Source organism: Sabethes cyaneus, chromosome 1 (genome assembly GCF_943734655.1).
Source record: "Sabethes cyaneus chromosome 1, idSabCyanKW18_F2, whole genome shotgun sequence".
In the NCBI taxonomy this organism is placed as follows: Eukaryota; Metazoa; Arthropoda; class Insecta; order Diptera; family Culicidae; genus Sabethes; species Sabethes cyaneus.
In genome coordinates this window covers 146,069,575-146,094,435 of record NC_071353.1, presented here as the reverse complement: position 1 = coordinate 146,094,435, position 24,861 = coordinate 146,069,575, and the positions used below count along the sequence as shown (strand labels likewise).

The window sequence follows — 24,861 nt, the reverse complement described above, 5'->3', positions numbered from 1 at the left end:
TTCACAGTTGATTTTATTGGATGAATCCGTTGAATCTCGTTTAGCGTGTACGTCATGTTTTTGTTCTGGCCGAGTGAGTGAGAATGTGTTTACTTGATGTTTTACTTCTGAGAAGACACGGGTTTAGCTCTGGTTTTGTATTCAATAAATTATTGGATTACGTACAAAAAATGTAAAAGCAAGTTAGCGTTAGCGAGCTTAGAAGTTAAGTGTTTTTCATGTTCACCATTAAACGTTGTGTTTTCAGAAGTGCATATGTCTAGCGGTTGCGTGAATGCGAAACGGAATGGAAAGTTTAACTTCAATAAAATTGGAAGATTCCGCTGCGATAAAGGTTGAAGAGCTTGTTATAAACGATGTCTTTGATGTAAAGGGTGAATCAATCGAAATTAGCGAACGTTCCTGGGAAACTATACCGACGACGACCTCCGGAGATGGTACACCAGTTGTGAAACAAGCGTCCGCTGCATTAGGCATCGTTGATGAAGTAACTGAAACGGCTCCTACTACTGCAGCGGCTGATAAACACGATAACACGGATAGTTTTAGGTAAGTTTGCACTATTTCGTGCATATCTTAATAAGAACTCTACTGGTGCTGTTATCATAGAGTTGATTATGGACGTTTCATTTTCTTATACCGAATTCATAAATCAATCTGTATTAAGCGCCGCGAAACAGACTGGCAAAAGAAGATGTTGGGCTCGGCGCTCGACCTGAATAACCCGCCAACATTTTGTTCATTTACAACCTAACATATGCGTACGTTTAAACAGTCGTTATTAATTTCTGGGATTCCTGGGAAAGCTTTCTCAATAATCAATAACAAGAAAAACGGTGATGCGACCGACTGGGTGAGCAATATCCCTCTACGTCTGGCGTACGTCTGAAACGCAGGGGTGACTCTTCCGGGAAGGCCTTTTCTAATACAATCAGAAGATTTCTCTGCAAGTGTGAAATTCATTCTCTTTAAGAACCCAACCGACACCAGGAATAGAGGGGCCCAACGTGCTAGATGGCTCGACCAGGTTCAAGCCGACTTGCGTGTTGCGACTATTTAGACTAGCCTTAATTTACACAAAAAGAAACATCTACCTGTCAAAAAAAGGTTCCACTTATGTAGTAAATTTTTCTCGGATAACCGAACACTGAAGACTCACCGTATTATAAAACATACGACAGAAAAGAATTTCAAATGCAACATTTGCGGTAGAGAGTATCATATGATGCCGTATTTGAAGAGCCACCTGAAATCACACAGTTCGGACGATTTGCAGACTTGCTCGGAGCGTTCGCGCAGATTTGCGATATCTGCGGTAATGGATATAAGAATAAAAGAAGTCTTGTGACGTATATGAAAACTAACCGCGACACAAGCTATCGAATTTGACATTTTTGGTTAAATTTATAACGCGCCCTATACACTACGGTACCATAAAATTGTAAAACACACATCAGAAAAAAATTCGCGTGTAACGTGTGCGGTAAAGATTTCCATATTGTTTTTGTTTATTAATTAAAAGTCGACAGATTTTTCTAACCTACTGACTACTTAAAAACTAATAGCAAGAGCTCTAAATCGGGTTTTCGGCACGTTGCGGCTGACGTCAAAGTCGAAGTAGGACACAAAACGGTTGAAATTCCATTGTAAGCCGGTTATAGTACCGAAAGTACTGTAGTTAGTTCTCCGTTGCGGTATATCCAAGAAGGAATTGTTCCGCGTTAAGCGAGACCGAGTTAAGATGTCTAGTCTTCCTAGAATCCAAGGACAGTCAATCCGGGATGTCAGAACATCTGATACGAAGACGGCTCTAGTTACGTCCCGACGTGTTTGCAGGGTCTCCAAGTTGATTAATCTGCAGCGCTGTTCGTAGCTTGGTAGCCGGAACGGATCATTCCATGGTAACCTATGGAGGGCAAAGCGGATGAACCTCCGTTGTACCGACTCTATTCGAATGACGCCGTTTTGGTAATACGGGCTCCATACGGGTGCGCAATACTCGAGGTTGGAGCGAACCAACGCACAGAAGAGTGATTTCAAACAATAAATATCGTTGAGGTTTTTGGCGATACGCATGATGAATCCCAGGTTTCTGCAGGCCTTGTCGACAACGAATGAAACATGCTGTTTGAAAGTCAATTTAGAGTCCAGCAGTACCCCAAGATCCTTGACGCAATCTACACGGCGTAAGGGTACACTTGACAATCGGTAATCGAATATTATAGGGTTCAGCTTTCTCGAGAACGTTATCACTTCACATTTGTCGGGGTTTAGTACCAAGCGATTGTGTTTGCACCATCCAGCGAATATCAACAGTTGCTCCTGGAGTGCGAGGGTGTCCGATGAATCGTTGACTTTCGAAAACAGTTTTAGATCGTCGGCGAACACAAGCCGAGGACCTTTGAGCATTAAGTTGACGTCGTTGAAATAAATAACAAAGACCAACGGTCCGAGGTGGCTACCTTGTGGGACTCCAGAAAAAGCGGTGAAAGCCGGTGAGGTGAAGTCATTGAGACACGTTGATAGGACGGTTCGTCAAATACGATTTAAACCACTGAAGCAGCGGCCCTCCAATGCCCAGTCTGTCCAGTTTTGCAACGGCGATTTGATGATTTGGCTTGTCGAAGGCGGCGGAGAAGTCAGTGTAGATAACGTCCGTCTGGGATCGGTCGTCAAAGCAGTCTGTTACGTACGTAGTGAGCGTTAGTAGATTGGTAGACGTTGAGCGCTTCGGCATGAATCCGTGTTGCTCATCAGCGATGTATTGCTGGACGAACGAGGAAATTGGCACGATCCCAACGAGATCGAAGAGTTTCGATAATGCACATAAGGCAGAGATACCTCTGTAGTTGTCTATGTTTCTTTTGTTCCCCTTCTTATGAACTGGAAACATGTAAGCGGATTTCCAAGCAGACGTCGGATGGGAGCAGCCAAGGCATCAATGCAGTTCTTTAAAAATATTGAAGGTACGCCATCCGGTCCACTGGAAGTTGAGCTTTTCAACTTCAAAGCGGCCTGCTTGATCATAGAATCATCAATAGACAGGTTAGTGAGAGAATCGCTGAGATTTGGAACGCTGACTAAAGCAGTCGATACTTCTGTTTCGGACAGCCTTTCATCGACAAAGACGCTGGAGAATTTCCGCGAGAGCAGTTGACAAACCATATCCAATTTAGTCGCAATGTTCCATCCAAAGAAACATGGCTGATGGAAGACCGTCGTCTTTCCGTTGTGCACTAACATATTTCCAGAACGACTGGGGGTTACGCTTCAGTCTTCGCTCAACGTTGTTTAAGTATTTGCGGAAGCAGTGTCGGCTTAACTTTTTGTAGCGCTTGTTGAGAGCCTGATAGTGGTTTCGCAGAGATTGGGTTTTATACCTTGAAAACCTCTTCAAGGCAGCCTTTCTTTCAGATTTAAGGCGACGTAGCGTGGCGTTTATCCAAGGCAGGTGCGGCTCTATGCGTATCGTCTTTTTCGGCACGTGGCGGTCGCTGATATAATTTAGAATATGCGAGAAGGTCAAGGCGGCAGCGTTTACGTTGTTCTCTTCCAAGGCTGCGTTCCAGTCGATACTGTTTAGTATACCTTGGATCGCATCAAAATCGGCACAGTTGAAATCGTAGTAGACAGACAACTGTGAGTCGGTCGTTTTGCATGGTGTATGTTGATAAATCGGAACTAATAGCGGTGGATGATGGAGAACATCTTTAACGAGTGGAGCAGACGCCAACATACATTCTGGAGCCTGACTGCAAACACTAGCGAAGCAGAGATCCAAGCAGCGTCCGTTTTCATTGGTGATTTTGTTAATTTGCTGCACAGTGGCTGTACTATAGCAGTCGAACAACTCGGTGTTGATCGGGGGAGGAGTTACAGAACTGAAGTCGACGGACAGATAGCTGTTGCCGCGTTCACGCCAATCAATCCCGGGGAGGTTAAAATCTCCCAGAATTAGCAAATTATCAGGGGCGGAGGCTGCCGAAGAAATTGTGGAGACCGATGCCATATGAGCCTTGAGGAGTACGGCGTCCCTTACTCGACCCGGTCGGAGATAGTCGTGAACGCTTGCATTCATTCCGCCTACATTCTGGTAGTACACGTGGATGTTTTGCTGGACGTCGCGAGTACTGTTCGGTAACCGGTTGGATGAAGTGCTAGAAACGGGAGACGAATCAACGGGAGGATCTAAATTGGCGGTAGTGCGCTTGTCTGGAAGGGAATTTTGTAAGCCCCTTTCGCTACACCCACACGCAGTGCCGGGACGACTGATGAGCGTGGCAGGAAAGGCGCGACTGCGGCGGGGAGGTAGGCAATGCAGAATAATAATACACTGCATTGCCTGCCTCCCCGCCGCAGAATAATAATACTCCAGGCTAAAACTGTAGCACAAGTATATTTTTGATGAGTGCGCCTTTGAATAACAATATAACCGTCATCGTTTTGAATCTCTCATAGTCTGAAAATTCTCAACTATATGTAGCTCTTCGTTACTCGAAACATTCGGCATGGACAAAGGCGACAAAATAAGGACATGGAATGGAGATTTGGTACCTGGAACTGCAGATCGCTAAATTTTGTTGTAGGCGATAGGGTGCTGCTCGATCAGTTAGAACCCCGAAAGTTTCCAGAGCGGTCGAGTGACCAACGAGCTGGGAACGGGGTTCGTAGTGTTGGGCAAAATGCAGAATCGAGTAATGGACTGGAAAGCGATCAACGAGAGGATGTGCGTGGTGAGGATAGAAGGCCGTTTATTCAACTACACCATCATAAACGTACATTGTCCACACGAAAGGAGACCCGTAGATGAGAAGGAAGCGTACTATGCACATCTGGAGGCAACGTATGACAACTGCTCACGATAGGACATCAAGATCGTCATCGGGAATATGAACGCTCAGGTCGGCAGGGAAGCAATGTATAGACCGGTGATCGGGCCCCATAGCCTGCACACCGACACGAACGACAATGGCCAACTTTGCAGCTTCCCGAGACTTATGGTGATCAGAAACCCTTTCTTTCCCCACAAAGATATCCACAAAGCCACCTGGAGATCTCCTGACCAACGAACTTCGAACCAAATCGACCATATTCTCATCGAGCGCCGGTTTTTCTTGAACGTACTCTCCCTACGGGGTGCGGATATCAACTCGGACCATTATCTAGTAGTAGCACACGTGCGCCCAAAACTATCGACGGTTAACACCTCGCGACAAAGCCGCCTTCCTCTGTGGAGCTAGATGCTTCGACCCTCGAAAACGGATGGAGTAGGATACGCTCGGCCGTTAACGAGGCCGCAACCGTGGTGCTAGGAGTGGAAACCTCGAGTGCACGAAATGACTGGCTTGACGGGGAATGCCCAGGGGCGGACTGGGAGCCAAAGGGCCCACCGGGCCTTTGAGATTAGGGGCCCCAGTTTGCAATATTCTCATGATAGTAAATTAACACAAAAGGCACTCACTCAGGCACTGTCGAGTTTTGAGTATCGGGAGAACGGGCAGCATAGCGGCTCGATGCTCGAAACAAAACAAACTCAGTCGTTATTAGGACCGAGTTACCAGCTTTTAGCGTGTGCGTCATATTAGCGGTTCACGGTACTTTAGTTTGGACGCATTTGTCTTCAACCCAATCTTCGCTACTTTGAGTTTTAGTTTGTTCAGCCACCACCATAGATGTTCTATCGACAATATCCATTTCGTTTCAGACTAACTAACTAGATTTGCTGAAGATTGTACCTGTGTGTTGCTCCTTTAATAACATCCTGTAACGGCATGTTGAACAGTTTGTTCAACAAATGTTCAACAAATTAACCTGTGTTGTACATAAATCATGAATCTCGGATGATCTTTGTCACTTCTCGAGTTTTGCAAGCCCCCCAGTGGGCGGCGCTTCCGACGGCGGGTCACCGGCAACACTCGCGACCGGCTCGTCCTGAATGATCTAGTGTTACTATAGATAGTTTTTGTGGTCTTGTTATTGATTAATGTTTTATGGAAGAGTCTCGAATTTCTCGAGTTGGATTAGTTTTTGAGTTTCGCAAAAATTTCTGTTTTATTTGTATGAGAGTCCATATCCCCCTACCACAGGGGTGAGAGGTCTCTAACTATCATAAAATAAATTCAAGACTCAAAAATCTCCTACATGCTAAATTTGGTTCCATTTGCTTGATTAGTACTCAAATTATAAGGAAATTTGTATTTCATTTGTATGGGAGCCCACCCTCTTAAAAGGGAAAGGGGTCGTAATACACCACAGAAAAAAAATTCTGCCATCTAAAACTCTCACATGCCAAATTTGGTTCCATTTACTTGATTAGTTCTAAAGTTATGAGCAAATTTGTATTTCGTTTGAATGGGAGCCCCCCCCCCCTCCTAAAAAGGTAAGAAGTCCTAATTCATCATGGGAAAAATGGTTGCCTCCAAAAACACCCACATGCCAAATATGGTTCCATTTGCTTGATTAGTTCTCGAATTATGAGGAAATTTGTATTTCATTTGTGTAGAAGCCCCCCTCTTGAAGTGTGGAAGGATCCTAATTCACCGTAGAAAATATTTTTGCCTCCAAAAACCTCCACATGCCGAATTTGGTTCTATTTGCTTGATTAGTTCACGAGTTATGGGGAAATTTGTATTTCATTTGTATTGGAGCCCCCCCCCCCTCCTAATGTGGGAAGAGGTCCAAATTCATCACAGAAAAAATTCTTGCCTCCAAAAACACCTACACGCCAAATTTGGTTCCATTTGCTGGATTAGTTCTCGAGTTATGAGGAAATTTGTATTTCGTTTGTATAGGACCCCCCCTCCTAAAGTGGGGAGGGGTCCCAATTCATCATTGAAAAAAAACCTTCACATGCCAAATTTGGTTGCATTTGCTTGATTAGTTCTCGAGTTATGAGGAAATTTGTATGGAAGTCCCCCCTCTTAAAGGGGAGAGGAGTTACAATTCCCCTTATAAAGAGGGAGGGGTCTCAATTTACCATAGAATAAATTCTTGTCACCGAAAACACCCACATGCCAAATTTGGTTCTATTTGCTTGATTAGTTCTCGAGTTATGAGGAAATTTGTATTTCATTTGTATAGGAGCCCCCCCTCCTAAAGTGGGGAGAGGTTCTTATTTATCATAGAAAACATTCTTGCCTCCAAAAACACCTACATGCCAAATTTGGTTCCATTTGCTGGATTAGCTCTCGAGTTATAAGGAAATTTGTATTTCGTTTGTATAGGAGCCCCCCCCCTCTTAAAGTGGGGAGGGGTCCCAATTCATCATAGAAAAAAATTTTGTCTTCAAAAACACACACATGCCAAATTTGGTTCCATTTGCTTGATTAGTTCTCGAGTTATGAGGAAATTGGTATTTCATTTGTACAGGAGCCCCCCCTCTTAAAGTGAGGAGGGGTCCTAATTCAACATAGAAAATTTTCTTGCCCTCGAAAACCTTCACATGCCAAATTTGGTTCCATTTGCTTGATTAGTTCTCGAGTTATGAGGAAATTTGTATGGAAACCCCCCCTCTTAAAGGGGAGAGGAGTTATAATTCCCCTTATAAAGAGGGGAGGGGTCTCAAATTACCCTAGAATAAATTCTTGTCACCGAAAACACCCACATGCCAAATTTGGTTCTATTTGCTTGATTAGTTCTCGAGTTATGCAGAAATTTGTGTTTCATTTGTATGGGAGCCCCCTCTCTTAGTGTGGGGAGGGGTCTCTAACCATCACTAAAACCTTTCCTGGCCCCAAAAACCTCTACATGCAAATTTTCACGCCGATTGGTTCAGTAGTTTTTGATTCTATAAGGAACACAGGACAGACAGACAGACAGACAGAAATCCTTCTTTATAGGTATAGATTACATGCAAAATTGCAACTATCAAATAAGCTTATTTTATAAATGATAGGATGTCAACAGTTCAATATGAAGTATTACACCACGCCCACATATAAAGATTTTTTGACAGCTGAGGCCCTCGCTGAGGCTGTTTGCAGTAGGAATAATATTAAAAACATCAAATATGAAACTCCCGGATCCTCTCCTCCACTCTTCGCTCCCCTCTCACTCCTACATAACCGATCCAGAGCTAATGTCATTCTGGTTAGTGAAGAAACCGCAAATTACTTCGTATATGAGTAGCTTACTGCGTCTACACGTCAGAACAGTTCATAGTGCAGGCGATTCCCGTGCCGACTGTCGAGTTATCGCTATCCCAGGGATTAAACTCTTCGATTCTCTTATAAGAATCCTGCTTCTATAAGCAAGGTATTCTGTGCGAATCCTTTGCAGAATTCCTTCACATGATTCCAATGTGAGGAATTCCCGAGACTCTGCGCGAATATTTTTGGTTCGTCCTGGTAGAGCTGCGGAAAAAAGAACCCACCGTCTAAAAATGCCAGTACGAAGAGCACGTGCTCGCCAGTCCAGAAGAGAGGTTCGCCAGCAACGACACACGGAGTTTGTACAAAACGGTCAGATGCAAAAATGTTGCCATGCTTGTGATGTGCAATGATAGTGCTGGCAACCTGCTTACTGACAAAACGACGGTAGCAGCCAGGTGGAAGAGTATTTCCAGACGCTGTTGAATAGAGAAGTCAACACGAAATAAGCAGGCACAATATAAGAATTTTGAGCGACGGCCAAACTGTGGAGCCGCCAACACAGGAAGAGGTCAAAAGAGCAATCAGTGAGCTGAAAAACGGTTCGCTGTAAAGGATGGTATCCTGGCTGAACTTCTAAAACTGGGAAGCGAGCAGCTGTACGAAACAATTCGCCACCTTATTGTCAGGAACAGAATATGGGAGGAAAATAAACATCGGGGAGTGGTTGATTGGCCTCATTTCCCATAATTTTAAAAACGGACATCGACTTGAGAGTAAAAACTATCGAGACATTACATTGCTCAATTTTGCCTATAAGGTGCTCTCCCTATCCTGTGTTTTAGACTGAGTCCTTTAGCTGAGCTCTTCGTCGGCGAGTATCAAGCTGGTTTTCATGAGGGTCGGTTCACGATGGATCAAATATTTACCCTGCGTCTAGTAACTGACGAGTTCCGGGAGTGCAACTTGCAGACTCATCATATTTTTATGGATTTCAACGCGGCATACGATTCAGTCAAACGACGCGGATGTCGTCGATATCACCGAAATCAAAAGTAGAGCAGCGAAAGAAGCTTTAGGTCATTTATTGAAAAATTGGGACTTATCTTTAACACCGCCAAAACGAAGTACATGGCGTGGAAATCCAAATGGTGTTGGTGCCGAAGAGGAACTGAATATATTTTGGTATGCTCGTGACATGTGACAACGATGTAAGTCGCAAAATAAAACGACTTATTGCAGCTGCGAGTTGGCCTTTACGCAGGCATTACATTTTGTAGCTGAAGTCCCGTAGCTAGCAAATTCCCATATAACTGACGCTCTAGAGAACACTAATCCTCTCGGTGGCCCTTTACGGACATGAATCATGGACGCTAAAAGAAGCGGAACGACGAATGCTTATGGTTTTAGCGTAAAATTTTGCAAAATCCAAAATGGAGTGTAGCGCAGACGCATGAACCACGAGCTGTATTAAGAATGAAAATATGCTGTTATAATGAAGATAGTACAATATGGCAGTCTGCGCTGGGCTGGTCACGTGTCTAGAATGCCCGACGAAAGAGTAGCCAAAATTATTTTAAGCAGAGAATCAAGAAGAGGCCGTAGACTTCGGAGTAGACATCGCACTGATAGATGTGCGCTATCGAGGATGATGCACGTTCAGCTTGTGTTCGAGGGGTTTGAAGAAAGGTAGCCCAGGATTGAGTACTGGAGGACCATAATTCATTCGGCGCGGGATCGATAACGGATCGTCGCCACTGAAGTAAACTAAGTATGGAGCCTAAGCCAACAGTTCAATATTTATAAGTAGTCAAATAACTGCGGATGAAATACTAATTCTACTTTCAAATACTTGAAACTGGTAATATTTTCGGAGCTTGGACCTCAACAGCTCAACTTAAATGATTTCATGAATCATGGGGCCCCAGCAATTGAACATTCGTGAGTCGTAAATAGAGTTTAACTGAAATAAAATTTTTGGAAAATCTCATTTTGTGTAACGCCGAAATTTTTACTGGGGCCCACCGGGCATTTGCTCAGTTGCCCGGTGGGCCAGTCCGCCCCTGGACCAGGTTCAAACCGACTTGCGTTTTTCGACTATTTAGACTAGCCTTAATTTACACAAAAAGAAACACCTACCTGAAAAAAAAGTTCCAATGAGAATTATGTAGTAAATTATAAAGAGTGCCCAGTTTTGATGGATGCAGAGTTGTCAAAAAGATTGTTCGCATATTACGAACACAATTTATAGCGTCCACCATTCTAGCGCGTATAAAGCTGGATACACTACGGCACCATAAAATTGTAAAACACACATCAAAAAAAAAATTCGCGTGTAACGTGTGCGGTGAAGATTTCCATATGAAATATTTGCTTTCACTTGAAGGGGCATAGTTCGGAACGCCACCACCGGTGTCCGGTTTGCGGAAAAAAATTTCTATTTCGATGGAAGCTTGCGGAACATATGCGTATTCACAGCGATGAGCGCCTGTTCGAATACGACCGCTGCGACACATCCTTTAAGACATCCGGTGCTTGGCATAGCCACCGAAGACGCCACGTGTGCGTTCAATAAAAGTGCACTGAGGCCTATTTTAATACTTTTATTTTAATTAAAAAATTCCGAGCACCCAAGGTAAAATTTTCGCTTGAACAACATTACAGAAAACACCTGAAATCGCCATTTGGTATTAAAATTTTCTTCTGACCTTATAAAAGCATTGTTTTTACACAATCTTACGTCATTTTTGCGTCCTTAATTTATCCAATAAAATCATCAATCGATCAGAAATTGTTCTTTGCATGAATACATATAGTGAATATACCTAATAAAAAATTATCGAGTCACTATTGAAATATCAGGCGCGGTCAAGCAGCCTATCACATGAAGGCACTCTTTGGCTTCTCAGACACGGTACGACAATAAACTCTCAGACCAAACAGGACGATAGCAGTAGGTATGTTCTTGGTGCTGTTAAATCACAAATTCGCTGTTAAATTGTTTCCAAATGCACATTTTCACCAGGGAGTTGCCCTGGTGGTGTTTTCTCGTGGTTTTAGTTTGAATATTTTTATGCATCAAGGCTCAAAACAGCGCGATTTAAATCTACAAATCCAATACGTGCTATTATCTTTTTAAGCAATGATTCGAAAACCATCAGCTGAAGGCTGGTTTCTTGCTACTATTGCGCTGTCAACAGCGACTTTAAAAGACGTAGATAACCAGTGATTGATATCTTTTCTGCTCCGCTAGGTTTACGCTAAAACGATTTTTGGTGCTTTGTTGTAAGGCAGAAGGAGAAGTTAGTGTTCATGCGATGCACTCTAAATACTCTCAATTTTCTTCCCACCAGTCTATCAATCGCTTCTCTTCTGTTGCAGCAACTCGCACGCTTTGGAAGCGGACCCTCCTACTGGCAATGGCAGTCAACCGAAACATGTTTGCGACATCTGCGGTGCATCATACAAGACACGTGGTGGTTTACGCACGCACTGGAATATCCACACAAACGTTGATCCAAAACCTTACAAATGTGACCAGTGTAGTTCTCAATTCGTTCAAAAGGGTAGTCTCAATTTGCACAAAAAGACAAAGCACTTACGGCTGAGTTCAAATTCTACAATGCCTGATAAGCAAAAGAAACCGCTGTTCAAGTGTGACTTATGCAGTAGAAGTTTTGCGAAAAATTCAACACTGAAGGTTCACCGTGTTATAGAACATACGACGGAAAAGAATTTCAAATGCGACATTTGCGGTAAAGAGTTTCACTTGGTAGAGCAGTTGGAGAGGCACCTAAATTGGCATAGTGCGGAGCTTTCGCACAAATGCGACATCTGCGGCAATGCATTTAAGAGGAAAGACACTCTCGTGAAGCATATGGAAATTCATACCACAACGCGAACTTTGGAATGTGACTTATGTGGTAAAATTCTCACAACCAACTCACTACGAAGGCATAAACTTATAAAACACACGTTCGAAAAAAAATTCACTTGTAACGTATGCGGTAAACATTTCCATATGAACCATATGCTTACGAGCCACATGAAGTGGCACAGCTCGGAACGCCCACATCGGTGTCCGGTTTGTGCAAAAGATTTTCTATTTCCAAATGTGCTTTTCCGGCATATGCGTACTCACAGCGATGAGCGACCGTATAAATGCGACCTCTGCGATTCCTCCTTTAAGGCACCCAATAGCTTGCAGGAACACCGGAAAATCCACATATCCGACCACCAGAAACCCACTTGCGACATCTGTAACCGAAAATTCGCCACCAAAATTACTCTCAGGAATCACTTGATAACTCACACCAAAGAGCAACCGGATCGAAAACCTCCCGGCTGGAAACCCGTTTGCGAAATCTGTGACCGAGAATTCGCCAATAAACATACTCTCCGGTTTCACCTGGGAACTCACACCGGCGAGCGGCCGTTCGAGTGTGACATGTGTCATAAAACTTTCATCCAACGGGGAGCACTTAACGAACATAAACTCACAAAACACACGCGGGAACCGGCGCACAAGTGCGACGTCTGCGGGGTACGGTATAGATCGCGCAGCGGTCTAACGTTTCACAAGATGATTCACGCGGTCGATCCGAAGCCGTACGAATGTGACCTGTGCCGTTCGCATTTTGCTAGTAAAAACGGTATTAGACGGCACATGAAGAAACACTTAAAGAAAAAGAATAGGTGTTAGGCAGATTATCGCGGTAGAAAAGTAAAACTAATTTCTTGTTACTTGTACGTGGTTGGTAACGCATAAGTTATGTTATTTTAGGTAGACTTTTAGGAAACTAATTCCACAAAATCCAACAAAGCATTGATACGAATGCTCTCCAAGCCAAGCTTTGGTATCAAATCGGCTGATGCGAAAAGTTTTACAAATTAGTAGATTCAGTGTAGTCGGATCATTACAAAATAAGCGGACAGGTCTGTAAAATCGAAATCTGAAATAAAAATAGCGATTATTTAAAAAAAGATAGTCCTATAGTCACGTTAATGGCAGTAAAAAAGATTTCGTAGACTGCTCGCACTTAAGCGTCATTCACAAAGGACGTCCGTCGAACAGAGGGGTGGGCTGGGCTAACGTGAACTACGGGGGGAACGGCGGGGAGGGGAACAATTAAAAAATTCAACTGGCATTCAGCTGCAGCTCGATATGAAAATGTCGATAGGGTGGGATGTAACTGTTGAGGTATTCATGACGTCACTGATTATTACCACCTTTGCCACACCTGCACTGTTATCATGGGTTATCATGCAGTCCGAGAAAACATACCTTCCCAGTAAGAATTTGTCGTGCGACGTCGGACAGACGTAAGCAAAAGTTACGCTTGTGTCGGACGACGTCCGTCCGATAATTCTTACCGGGTTTGTTCAAAGTACACTTTTGCATTCTGCACTTATTCGATCATTAAATAAACCGTTCAGTTATTTCGTGCGTAATCGAACTAGTTTTATTGCGCGATAAATCTAAACAATTTCCATAATCCACAGCTTCTAATCGTACAACAATAACCATTTCAACTATTTTTTTCTATTCGATTAGATTCTAAAATTTGTAACCGACTTGCAATACTCGGCTACCATGCTTCTCTTAAAAGTGGACGTATTTATTCACATCCCTGTCACGACAGCTGTCAGCTGAAGCCGCCTTCGATAGTGGTGGTAATAGAGGTAGACAACAAATTTTGAAACAAAATTTATGGGACAACGCATGTATTTAATGCTGCGCAGTATGACGATTGCAGCGTGTTGCTTCCCCTCTTTTGTTTATCGTGAAAAATAAGACTCAAAAATCAGAATTTTTCCTATCTTACGTTGTCGTTAACACAAAAAACGAACATCTTTCACTATCTACATCCTACACGCGACAAATTTTCTGAAGCATAGAACCCTATGATTGCGTAATTTTTACATCTGCTATCAAATTTGATATAAAATCGAGCCAGCAAGCCTGGCTCAAACGGCTTCAAGAAAAATGTATTAGAATGACGTTCGTGCCAGGGATGTGTATTTATCCCACCAATATATCAATCGCTTCTTTTCCGTTGCAGCAACTCGCGCGCTTTGGAAGTGTACTCTCCTGCTGGCAGTGGTAGTCAACCGAAATACAGTTGCGACATCTGTGGAGCATCCTACAAGTCACGTGGTGGTTTATACCAGCACAAGCAAATCCACACATCCACATCCGGTGATCCAAAACCTCACAAATGTGACCAGTGTAGTTCCCAATTCGTTTATAAGCGTAGTCTCAGTGCTCACAAAAAGAAACATCTGCCGTCATGTTCCAAAATGCAGAAGAAAAACCAGGATAAGAACACATCCGGCAAACCGCTGTACAAATGTGAGATATGCAGTAAAACTTACATGTCAAATCGAACACTGCAGGAACACCGTATTATAAAACACAGCTCGGAGCAAATTTCTTATAAATGCGATATCTGCGGCAATGGATACAACAGAAAAGGAAATCTTGCGATACACATGAAAATTCACACCATGACGACACAATCTGCAGAATGTGACATATGTGGTCAAATTTGTTCCCCCACATCACTACGGCAGCATAAAATTATAAAACACACGTCGGAAAAAAATTTCGTGTGTAAAGTTTGCGGTAAACATTTCCATTTAAAACATATGCTTTCGAGCCATCTGCAGTGGCACAGCTCGGAACGGCCGCACCGGTGTCCGATTTGTGGAAAAGATTTTCTATTTCAATATCGGCTCGCGGGGCATATGTTTATTCATAGCGATGAGCGAGCCTTCGAATGTGACATCTGCAACGCATCCTTTAAGACACCCGGTGCCTTGCAGAAACACCGAAAACATCACATATCCGATGACTGGAAATACGCTTGTGATATCTGTGATCGAAAATTCCCCATTAATTATGCTCTCACGGTACACTTAAGAACTCACACCGGAGAGCGACCGTTCGAATGTGACATATGTCACAGAACTTTCACTAGACGCGGAGACCTTAATTATCATAAGATCAAAAACCAAAAGAATTTTAAATGTCGAGAATGTAATAAAAGTTTTCATTTGGTAGCTCAATTAACCCAGCATCTGAAAATGCATGACGCCAAGTTAAACCTGGATTGCTCACACAAGTGTCTGACATGCGGAAAAGTCTTTAGGCATAACTATGCGCTCGTTGAGCATATGGATCGACACACAGGTGGGCGAGAACATATTTGCGACATTTGCGGCGCATCTTACAAGTCCCGTTCTGGATTATACATGCACAAAGTAATCCACACATCCGTTGAACCAAAACCTTACAAATGTGACCAGTGTAGTTCTCGATTCTGCCAGAAGAGAAGTCTCAATTTTCACAAAACGAAACATCTATTATCGTCAAGTTCCAACACTACTGGAATGCTGTTCAAATGTGAGATATGCAGTAGCACTTTCATGTCGAATCAAGCGCTGAAGGATCACCGTACTATAAAACACAGTTCGGAGCGTTCTCAGCATGTAAATAGTGGAGCGGTTTAGCTAAACACCATCCAGGATAATTAACTGGTTCTAATCCAAACCTCACAAATGTGACCTGTGCAGGACGCAGTTCACTGATGGAAGATCCATTTGTATAATTTGAAAATGAAGAAAGAAGAAACACGATAAAAAAGCAACAATAATTGCTTGCTACTAACACGTGAGCGTAAACATTTAAGTTAAGTTATTTTAAGTTATTGATATTAAATTAAATTGTAAATGAATGCTCTCCAAGCCAAGATTTAGTAGCAGATCAGCCGGTGCGAAAAATTTTACAAATTGCTAGATTCAGCGTAGTCTTGATGTCGGTCTTGGCGTAACCTAAGTTACATCGACGGACTTTCCGGAGTGTTAATTACTCTGTGCCAATTATTGCGACGGCATTTAGCATTTCAGCGAAAATTTTCTTACCGTTTTGCTAGCTAGTGAAGCCAGTAATCGATTCATGAGCAATGCTGATGTATTAAAGTGCGTTTCCACCGCCATGATAAGCGAAACACAAGAGACACGAAATGAATCTGAATCTCATTGTTAAATAAATATTTACTTCTTAAGTCCTTATGAAAAGTTACACGAGAATTCACAGTTGATTTTACCGATTTTACCATTTCCACCATTTCACTTAGCTGGGTGTTATTTCAATTGTTGGTTGAATCTTGTTTGGCGTGTACGTCATGTTTTTGTTTGTTGTTGACATCAGTGTTAAGTGTAAAGTATTTACCGGGTCGCGGTGACGGTTTCAACTCTGATTTGATTTATCTACATTTTTTACGAATGTTAAAAAAAGTTTTTGGGTGTTACCGAGATCAGAAATTTAGTGTTTTTCATAGAACATTGCGTTTTTAGAAGTGCATTGCTGTACCTAGCGGTCACGAGAATGCGAAACGAAATGGAAAATTCAACTTCAATAAAGTTGGAAGAATCCACTGCGATAAAGGTTGAAGAGTTTATTATAAGCGATATCTTAGATGTAAAGGATGAGCCAATCGAAACTACCGGATACTCCTGTGAAAATAAACTAACGGCGACCGCCAGTGATGATACTCCAGTTGTGAAACAAGCAACTGCTGCCATACGTATTGATGAAGGGACAGAAACGTCCCCTGCTGCAGCAGCTGATGAAGACGATAGAATTGGTAGTTCCAGGTAAATATACACTATTTCGAAATATAAGATTTCGTACATACTATGGTATGGTCTCGACAAAGGATTACGGAATGATTTTGTCCCTCCTACAACCAAGCTCAATACTATTTAATCGAAAAATAAGCTTTAAATTTCACTTTTAGCAAACTACGGTTTGTTTACTTTTAGTAACGATTTATACTCATTATTTAGCGATTATATACTCATCTTCTGGACTGTATTGCATTACTACTACCGTGGACCCCCGTTCGTTTGACCATTTTTAATCTGAACACTTTTTAATTTGAACCCCGTTGGTTTGCATGACGTGCAAATTAAAAATGGTTCAAATGTCATTCTCAACATGACATCATTTATTCGATTCGTTTGTATTGATCTAGCGTGTTTAATCTGTTTCAAAAGGCGTTTTCCTAACGATTAAGAGAGAAATCCGATCGGAAAATGCAATATTCGCACTTGCAACTGCCAACTAAAACAAACCACCAAAACAATAACAAAGATCAGGGCGGCCAGTTCACACAGGTTTCAGCATATTTCGGGTTACCAGTTGTTGTATCCACGTCGAAGAGCGGGAGAAATTAGATTTTAAAAAGTAACCCCGTTAGTTTGCATGAGGAATCGTTCAAACGAACGGGGGTCCACTGTACTACTACATCTACAGCTACACCTACACCTACTACATCTTGTTTATTTATAGATCAAATCATCATACCGTCAATTGGCAGATACTGGCACCCTTGTTTACATTTTGGAAAACTTTCCTTTCCGTTTATAGCGAATGTAGCGTGTTTTTTAGCATTTTACAGGCATAATGGCTTTAAAATTTAGTCCTAATGCTGTTTAAACTCGGTTTAAACAACAAACTTGCCGTTTAAACAGCCTCAACTTTTTTGACTCTGCGGTCTGTTTGTAAACAAGGGCGCCAGTATCTGCCAGATGAAGTCACCTTGATTTGGTCTATATCTTCCTTCTATCTCTATCTTAACCAATAAGGTTTAAAAAGGTGTGGCAGATGAAGACATTTGATGGTATTAGTAGCGAAAAATCAGAAAACGACGTCAAACTCCAAAAACAAACCGCATCGGACAATGGGGTTTGTTTTTGGAGTTTGACGTCACGCTTCATCGTGATTGGTCGATTTACGATTCCACCCACACCATGATGAAATTTCTTCATTGCACTAACACTACTTAACCAACATTGCCACACCTGTATGTATCACATTGTATCTTAACAGCAGCACTCATTTGACGTACCGCAGCGCAGTGTTACCAGATATGCTACTGCGCTGTTGCAACACCCCCGCCCGTAATATTCGGTACTTCCGGAAATCCGGATTTACTGAACCTCTAAGGGTACCGCCAGAGTGCAAGCGACATGCGACGCGAAGCGACATTTCTTGCTGTAGTTATACGCGCAGCCCTTTTTCGCCCGAAGCAGGACTGTGCATTTAGCAACATGAGAGCGAAGTCGTGTCGCGTTTACTCTGTACGGGGCCTAACACTGCCAAGTTCACCAAACCACGTCTTTGAACCTTACGGTATGCAGTTCTTACGTCTTACCTATCGTACTCTTCCATCTGATCCCGTGATCACTGCCTCCACGATGCCACGCTTCCAGCTCTTCCGGTTTGTACCGTCGACCACGAAAACTAAGTCGCCCTCTTCTAGCGGCTTCTGGTCGTCGAACCACTTTGATCGGCTGTTGATGGTCGGCAGGTACTGCTTGATCCATCTAGCCCACATTTTGTCCGCGAGCTACTGCGATCGCTGATAGTCATTTCGCAGTACAGTACCTCAACAAGTTCCGTTGGCCCACCTTTCATGTTTGTTCCCCTGAGAAAGTGATTTGGGGTCAGCGCCTCCGTTTCTACCGAATCTTGCGGCAAGTAGGTCAGCGGACGCATATTAATCCCCGCTTCCGCAAGGATTGTCGCCTGAATCTCGTCCGTCAGCTTCCTTCCATCATCCAGTGGTCGCATTGCTGTCTTTACCGATCCCACCATGCTTTCCCAGATGCCGCCCATATGCGGCGTTCCAGGAGGATTGAAGTGCCAGGCGGTAGAGGGACTGGCCATACAGCAGCACATAGTTTTATGTTATCAATGTGATGAAATTTGACATGTCGCAATATAAATCATCCTAAAATTCAAAATTGTGCTCAAAAACCGGGTACCGGATGTTCCGGAACCGATCGTGAAATTCGGATTGAAAATGGATGAATGAGAGCAATTTCAAAACTTGGGTCGCAGTTCGCATTTTGCTAGTAAAAACGGTATTAGACGGCACATGAAGAAACACTTAAAGAAAAAGAATAGGTGTTGGGCAGAGTATCGCAGCGAAAAAGTAAAAATTTCTTGCTAGTTGCACGTGGCTGGAAACATATAATTTAATTAGGTTATTTTACTGACTTTAGTTCAAGGATGGTTCGATCACTTTGACTCAATTTTGATTCATTTGAGAGTACCGTCTCAGTCGAGCCAAATTTGACAAAGTGATATATGAAATATTAGTAGAACAAGTTATTATCTACAATTTTGCTGAATAAAGTTTTGCTGTAGCTTTTGTAGTTATGGCGCTGCAATGCTAGTCACTCTTTAGTGACTAAATGAACGTTCATTTAGTTACTAAACAGGCACTACTGTTTTACCTGACTCACTGCGAATATGCGTATTATTGAAATAAAACGTAACCATACGTTTTATTCGTTTATAACGCATATGCAGTTAATATCGATAACAAACGATTTTTTATAAGTTGTGCTTTTGTTATTGCATTTAATTTGTAAAAAGTTGCATAAATAACAATTCAGTTTCACAATACAATTATTGCGTACTACTGGCACATGAAATATAACGTTTAAGTACATTATTTTTAGTGATCAAAATTAACGATATTTTCGATACAAGGGCGATATTTTTCGAAACCTTTCGAACCAACACGATCCCGCGAATACAACGCATTTCGCAGTGAGCCAGGTAACACAGTAGCATTATAGAACCATAAATACAAAAGGTACAGTAAAACTGTATTCAGCAAAATTGTAGATAATAACTAGTTCTACATATGTCCCATATATTACTTCATCAAATTTTGCTCGGCTGAGAAGGAACTGTCAAATGAATCAAAACTGAGTTAAAGTGATCGAACCTACCTTGCTTTAGTTTCCTTAAAGTTCCTTAAACAATGCAATTAAAAGAACAATTCCAAGCCAAGGTTTGGTAAAATTGGTTGATGCGAAAAGTCTTGCAAATTAAAAGACACAGTGTAGTTGGATCACTACAAAACTAGTGTCAAAACAAGCGGAATCGAAATCTGAAATAAAAAGCAATTGTTAAAAAAAACTACAAGGTATACAGCCCTAAGGGTTGTACGAAAGGGTGACGTAGGACTATATCAGATAATCAACCAAAGACTAATGTAAACTGCATTTCTGGCATATGTATGTTTATAAGAATCTATGAGTGCCATTGTTTAAGTGAATGTTGAAAAGAAAAGAGCGAAAAATTCAGATTCAATTCTTCATTGAATGCAATGGTGGCTTTGAAAATACGTGGACGGGGTTTCATAAGTACAACGCCTGCAACCTTTGAGACATAGATTTCTTTCAAAAATCACTTGTGTGCATCATAAAGGTTGAAATGGTAATGAATGACCAGCCCACAGATTATTGTATTGAATATGATTATGTGTAGCTTAATATGGAGATGATACACCAATAATTTCCCCTCTCTTTGGATTGGCTAAAAAGTGAGATCAAGTTTAACAATTTCTCCCGCTCTTCGACGTGGATACAACCAGATAAACAATACGTAATCAGTTGGACATCGGCATCGTCCTGATGATAGGCTTAGAACGAGGGGCAAGACACTGTCGAAAATATATTACTTTTCCCTATGGAAATATTTTTCCAACCTTAATATATTGACCTTTCCCACCCATAATATAACCGAAAGCCCTATAAAGTTACATTTATTTATACATTTATAGGGTTTTAATAGAGCCTAATATATTAATATTATGATAATATTATGAAGTGTCTTGCCCCTCGGCTTAGAATGCCTGAAACCGGTCGACTCGTAGGTAAAAATAATTTTTATTAATATTGTTTTTATCCTTAAATGTTGTAAGAGTGATACGTGTTTGTGTCTTGTCCACTAATTTTATTAATGTAGCTTGATATGTTTCAATAATTTTACTTTAACTCGCTTGTGGCCTTTAAAAGAGTCATTGGTTACAAATAACATTAAAGCCAAAGCACGTTCATCACAAATATGACGTGCCATTCGAATGTCCTACTCTTTTAGATTCACTGTCTCTTGTTCCTAGAAGGTTTAACTAGTTTACTTTCACAGTTAATCGCTTGTTACATAGCAGAAAATATGCCACATACGCAGAGGTTGGAAAACTCGCAAAATGAATAGATACGCCGAGCATCGGCAAACGGTTTTTATCATGATAAAACAGCTACGCGAGTGGTTCAATTCGCCTATAACAATGAGCAACATACATTCACGCTTTGTAGCTTCGCTGAATATAGGAATATCGTGAGCAACGCAAAAGTGCGATTAACCGTCTTCTGCTGCTTGTAAAGCCACTAACACTACTTTAAACTATTCCCTTTTCGTGGTAATATTATTTTGAATACTTTCCGGCGTCCCCGGGCATTCTATATCCGATAAATCGAACGCACTCAATATTCAATATTCAATTTTTGAACGAATTCTGATGTTCACATTGAGGTTCTGTTCGTGATAAAATTCGGCGAGGCAGGTGAATAGTGTATGTTCATGAGGGATGTTCATCGATTCAAATGATCGCTTTTTCGCGAATTCTCCAACCACTGCACATACGCAAAAAGTTCTGTTGTATTTGTATGAGAGTCCTTATCCTCCTACCACAGGAGTGAGGGGTCTCAAACCATCATAAAATAAATAAATTCAAAATAAATGCATGCTTTCAAAAACGCCCACATGCCAAATTTGATACCATTTGCTTGATTAGTTTAAGAGTTATCAGGAAATTTGTATTTCATTTGTATGGGAGCCCCCCCCCCCATTAGAAGAGAAGAGATCTCAGTACACCGTAGAAAGAAATCCTGCCTTCTGAAACCCTCACATGCCAAATTTGGTTCCATTTGCTTGATTTATTCTCAAGTTTTGAGGAAATTTGTGTTTCATTTGCATTGGAGCCCCCCCTCTTACGCCCTCCCTAAAATTGCTCTCTTATCCCCCCATAAAATTGCTGGCCATTTTATCTATCCAACGACACATAAATTGTTCAGTTTCGTTCAGTAGTTTAGTAGTTATTAGCATTTAAAATCTTTCCTTCAAACGTTACACTTCTATTTTCGTTTTCTACGTTTTCAAAGTGCTACCCAGTCCCAGTATAGTAAACCAAGACGTAGTCCTACGTCAAAAGTCGCTCATGGCCTCTCAAAGAGGAAGTGCAAGTTTGCAGCTTGCTATATCATTCGAAAGTATCTCATAAAACTCTTGCTGCTTGCAAGATTTAGATAATCCTATTTGCGTTGACGGCAGTCAAAGTGTATTAAAGGGAAGGTTTGGTAATAGGCCAAATGTTTATGTATTGTAACAATTCCGTATAAAATATATGCATTTTCGTAACTATTTTGTCAGTGTTAGTAAACGTCAATGCGATCATTCCTTTAAATATGTCAATACCGACCACCCGGCACGTCGCCATTTTTCTGTGACTGAAACCGAAACGTCAAAAATACTGGGCGGGAAATCACTTCATAGAAAATCAATGCGATGGGCATTGTTGTTTGGGGTACAATAGTGAGGAGTCCAACTTAATGGGGGTACTGTCAAACTGTGTAGACCAAGATAGCGATGTCGAGGAGGTGGTCAATACACTTTGGACGGCAGTAAGAAAGATTTCGTAGGCTGCTCGCACTTAGGCGTCATTCGCAAACGACGTCCGTCGAACAAGGGGGTGAAGGACTGGGCTAACGTGAACCACGGGGGGAAAGGAGGGTTTTCGTGTTTTCAGACTTCCAACCACAAAAATCAAGAACAATTAAAAAATTCAACTGTCATTCAGCTGCAGCTTGATATGAAGATGTCAATAGGGTGGGATAATAACTACTTCAACTATTTTTTCTATTCGATTAGATTCTAAAATTTATATGCGACTTGCAATACTCAACTAGCTAGCTCCACTTAAAAGTGGATGTATTTATCCCACCAATCTATCAATCGCTTTACTTTTGTTGCAGCAACTCACACGCTTCGAAAGCGGACCCTCCTACTGGCAGTGGCAGTCAACCGAAACACACTTGCGACATCTGTGGTGTGTCATTCAAGTCACGTGCTAGTTTACGCCAGCACAAGAAAATCCACACATCCACATCCGTTCATCCAAAACCTTACGAATGTGACCAGTGTAGTTCTCTATTCGTTCATAAGCGTAGTCTCAGTGCTCACAAAAAGAAACACCTACCGCCAAGTTCCAATTCTGATGGAATGCCGAAAATGCAGAAGAAAAGGCGGGATAAGTGCAAACCGCTGTACAAATGTGAGCTATGCAGTAAAACTTTTACGTCAAATCAAAACCTCAAGGAACACCGTATTATAAAACACAGTTCGGAGCATATTTCGTATAAATGCGATATCTGCGGCAATGGATACAACAGAAAAGGAAATCTTGCGATACACATGAAAATTCACACCATGACGACGCAATCTGTAGAATGTGACATATGTGGTAAAATTTGTACATCCTTCAGGTCACTGCGGCACCATAAAATTATAGAACACACATCGGAAAAAAAATTCTCGTGTAACGTATGCGGTAAACATTTCCATAAAAAATATATGCTTACGAGCCACTTGAAGTGGCACAGCTCGGAACGCCCGCACCGGTGTCCGGTTTGTGGAAAAGATTTTCTACTTCGATATTTGCTCACGAAGCATATGTTTATTCATAGCGATGAGCGAGCTTTCGAATGTGACCTCTGCAATGCATCCTTTAAAACACCCGCTGCTTTACAGAAACACCAAAAACATCACAAATCCGATGACTGGAAATACGCTTGTGATATCTGTGATCGAAAATTCCCCATTAATTATGCTCTCAAGATACACTTAAGAACTCACACCGGAGAGCGACCGTTCGAATGTGACATATGTCACAGAACTTTCATCAAACGCGGAGATCTTAATTATCATAAGGTCAAAAACCATACACTGGAAAAGAATTTTAAATGTTCAGAATGTAATCAAAGTTTTCACTTGGAAGCTCAATTAACCCAGCACCTGAAAATGCATGACCCCAAGTTTAACCTGATGGATTGCTCACACAAGTGTCTGACATGCGGAAAAGTCTTTAGGCACAACTATGCGCTTGTTGAGCATATGGATCGACACACAGGTGGGCGAGAACATATTTGCGACATTTGCGGCGCATCTTACAAGTCCCGTTCTGGATTATACATGCACAAAGCAATCCACACATCGGTGATGCACACATCCGTTGAACCAAAACCTTACAAATGTGACCAGTGTAGTTCCCGATTCTGCCAAAAAGGTAGTCTCCATTTTCACAAAATGAAACATCTATTATCGTCAGGTTCCAATACTACTGAAATGCTGTTCAAATGTGAGATATGCAGTAGCACTTTCATGTCGAATCAAGCGCTGAAGGATCACCGTACTGTAGAACACAGCTCGGAGCGTTCTCAGCATGTGAATAGTGGAGCGGTTTAGCTAAACACCCATCAGGATAATTAACTGGATCCTGCGCAGTTCACTGGAAGATAAGCTAATAAGCATTTAAGTCGCCTTAAATGTTATTTTGGCAAAATATGCGGCTACTTTACTGCTAGCCTTCTTAGAGTGCTGACCAAGGTGAGTTAAAATAGGTGATCTAGTTTTCACAGTTTGTAGAACAGAAGTGCGCGGAACGATTGGTTAGCAACCATCGACGTTGTTCATACATTCAACAGTTTCCGCTTTGAAAATTTCGGTGATCGTCAAGGGTAACCCAGCGAGGGTGAAAAACAAATTTGAACATCAGAAAACCTCTCTAAACTAACCCTGGTGCTGACAATGCTTATTTGCAGCTAATTACCGACAAGAAGAATTTAAATAGAA

General features: G+C 41.8%; 1 protein-coding gene across 1 annotated transcript; it reads left to right on the top strand.

The window, feature by feature from the left end:
• The first annotated feature begins 83 nt into the window (after nucleotides 1-83).
• Nucleotides 84-16,749, top strand: LOC128746366 (zinc finger protein 62 homolog). The gene is made up of 4 exons (XM_053843420.1): nucleotides 84-172; nucleotides 248-549; nucleotides 14,150-15,187; nucleotides 16,446-16,749. Exons 2-4 carry the CDS (start codon nucleotides 275-277, stop codon nucleotides 16,747-16,749), a joined length of 1,617 nt encoding a protein of 538 aa, XP_053699395.1. The 5' UTR covers nucleotides 84-172; nucleotides 248-274.
• Nucleotides 16,750-24,861: the final 8,112 nt, after the last annotated feature.

Excerpts from the sequence above, each read along its gene's own strand:
- LOC128746366 (XM_053843420.1), top strand. The coding sequence starts at position 275 with ATGCGAAACGGAATGGAAAGTTTAACTTCAATAAAATTGGAAGATTCC. Across the intron at positions 550-14,149 it reads GATAACACGGATAGTTTTAG|CAACTCGCGCGCTTTGGAAG; the intron begins GTAAGTTTGCAC and ends TTTCCGTTGCAG. Across the intron at positions 15,188-16,445 it reads CTGAAAATGCATGACGCCAA|AAGTGCATTGCTGTACCTAG; the intron begins GTTAAACCTGGA and ends TTGCGTTTTTAG.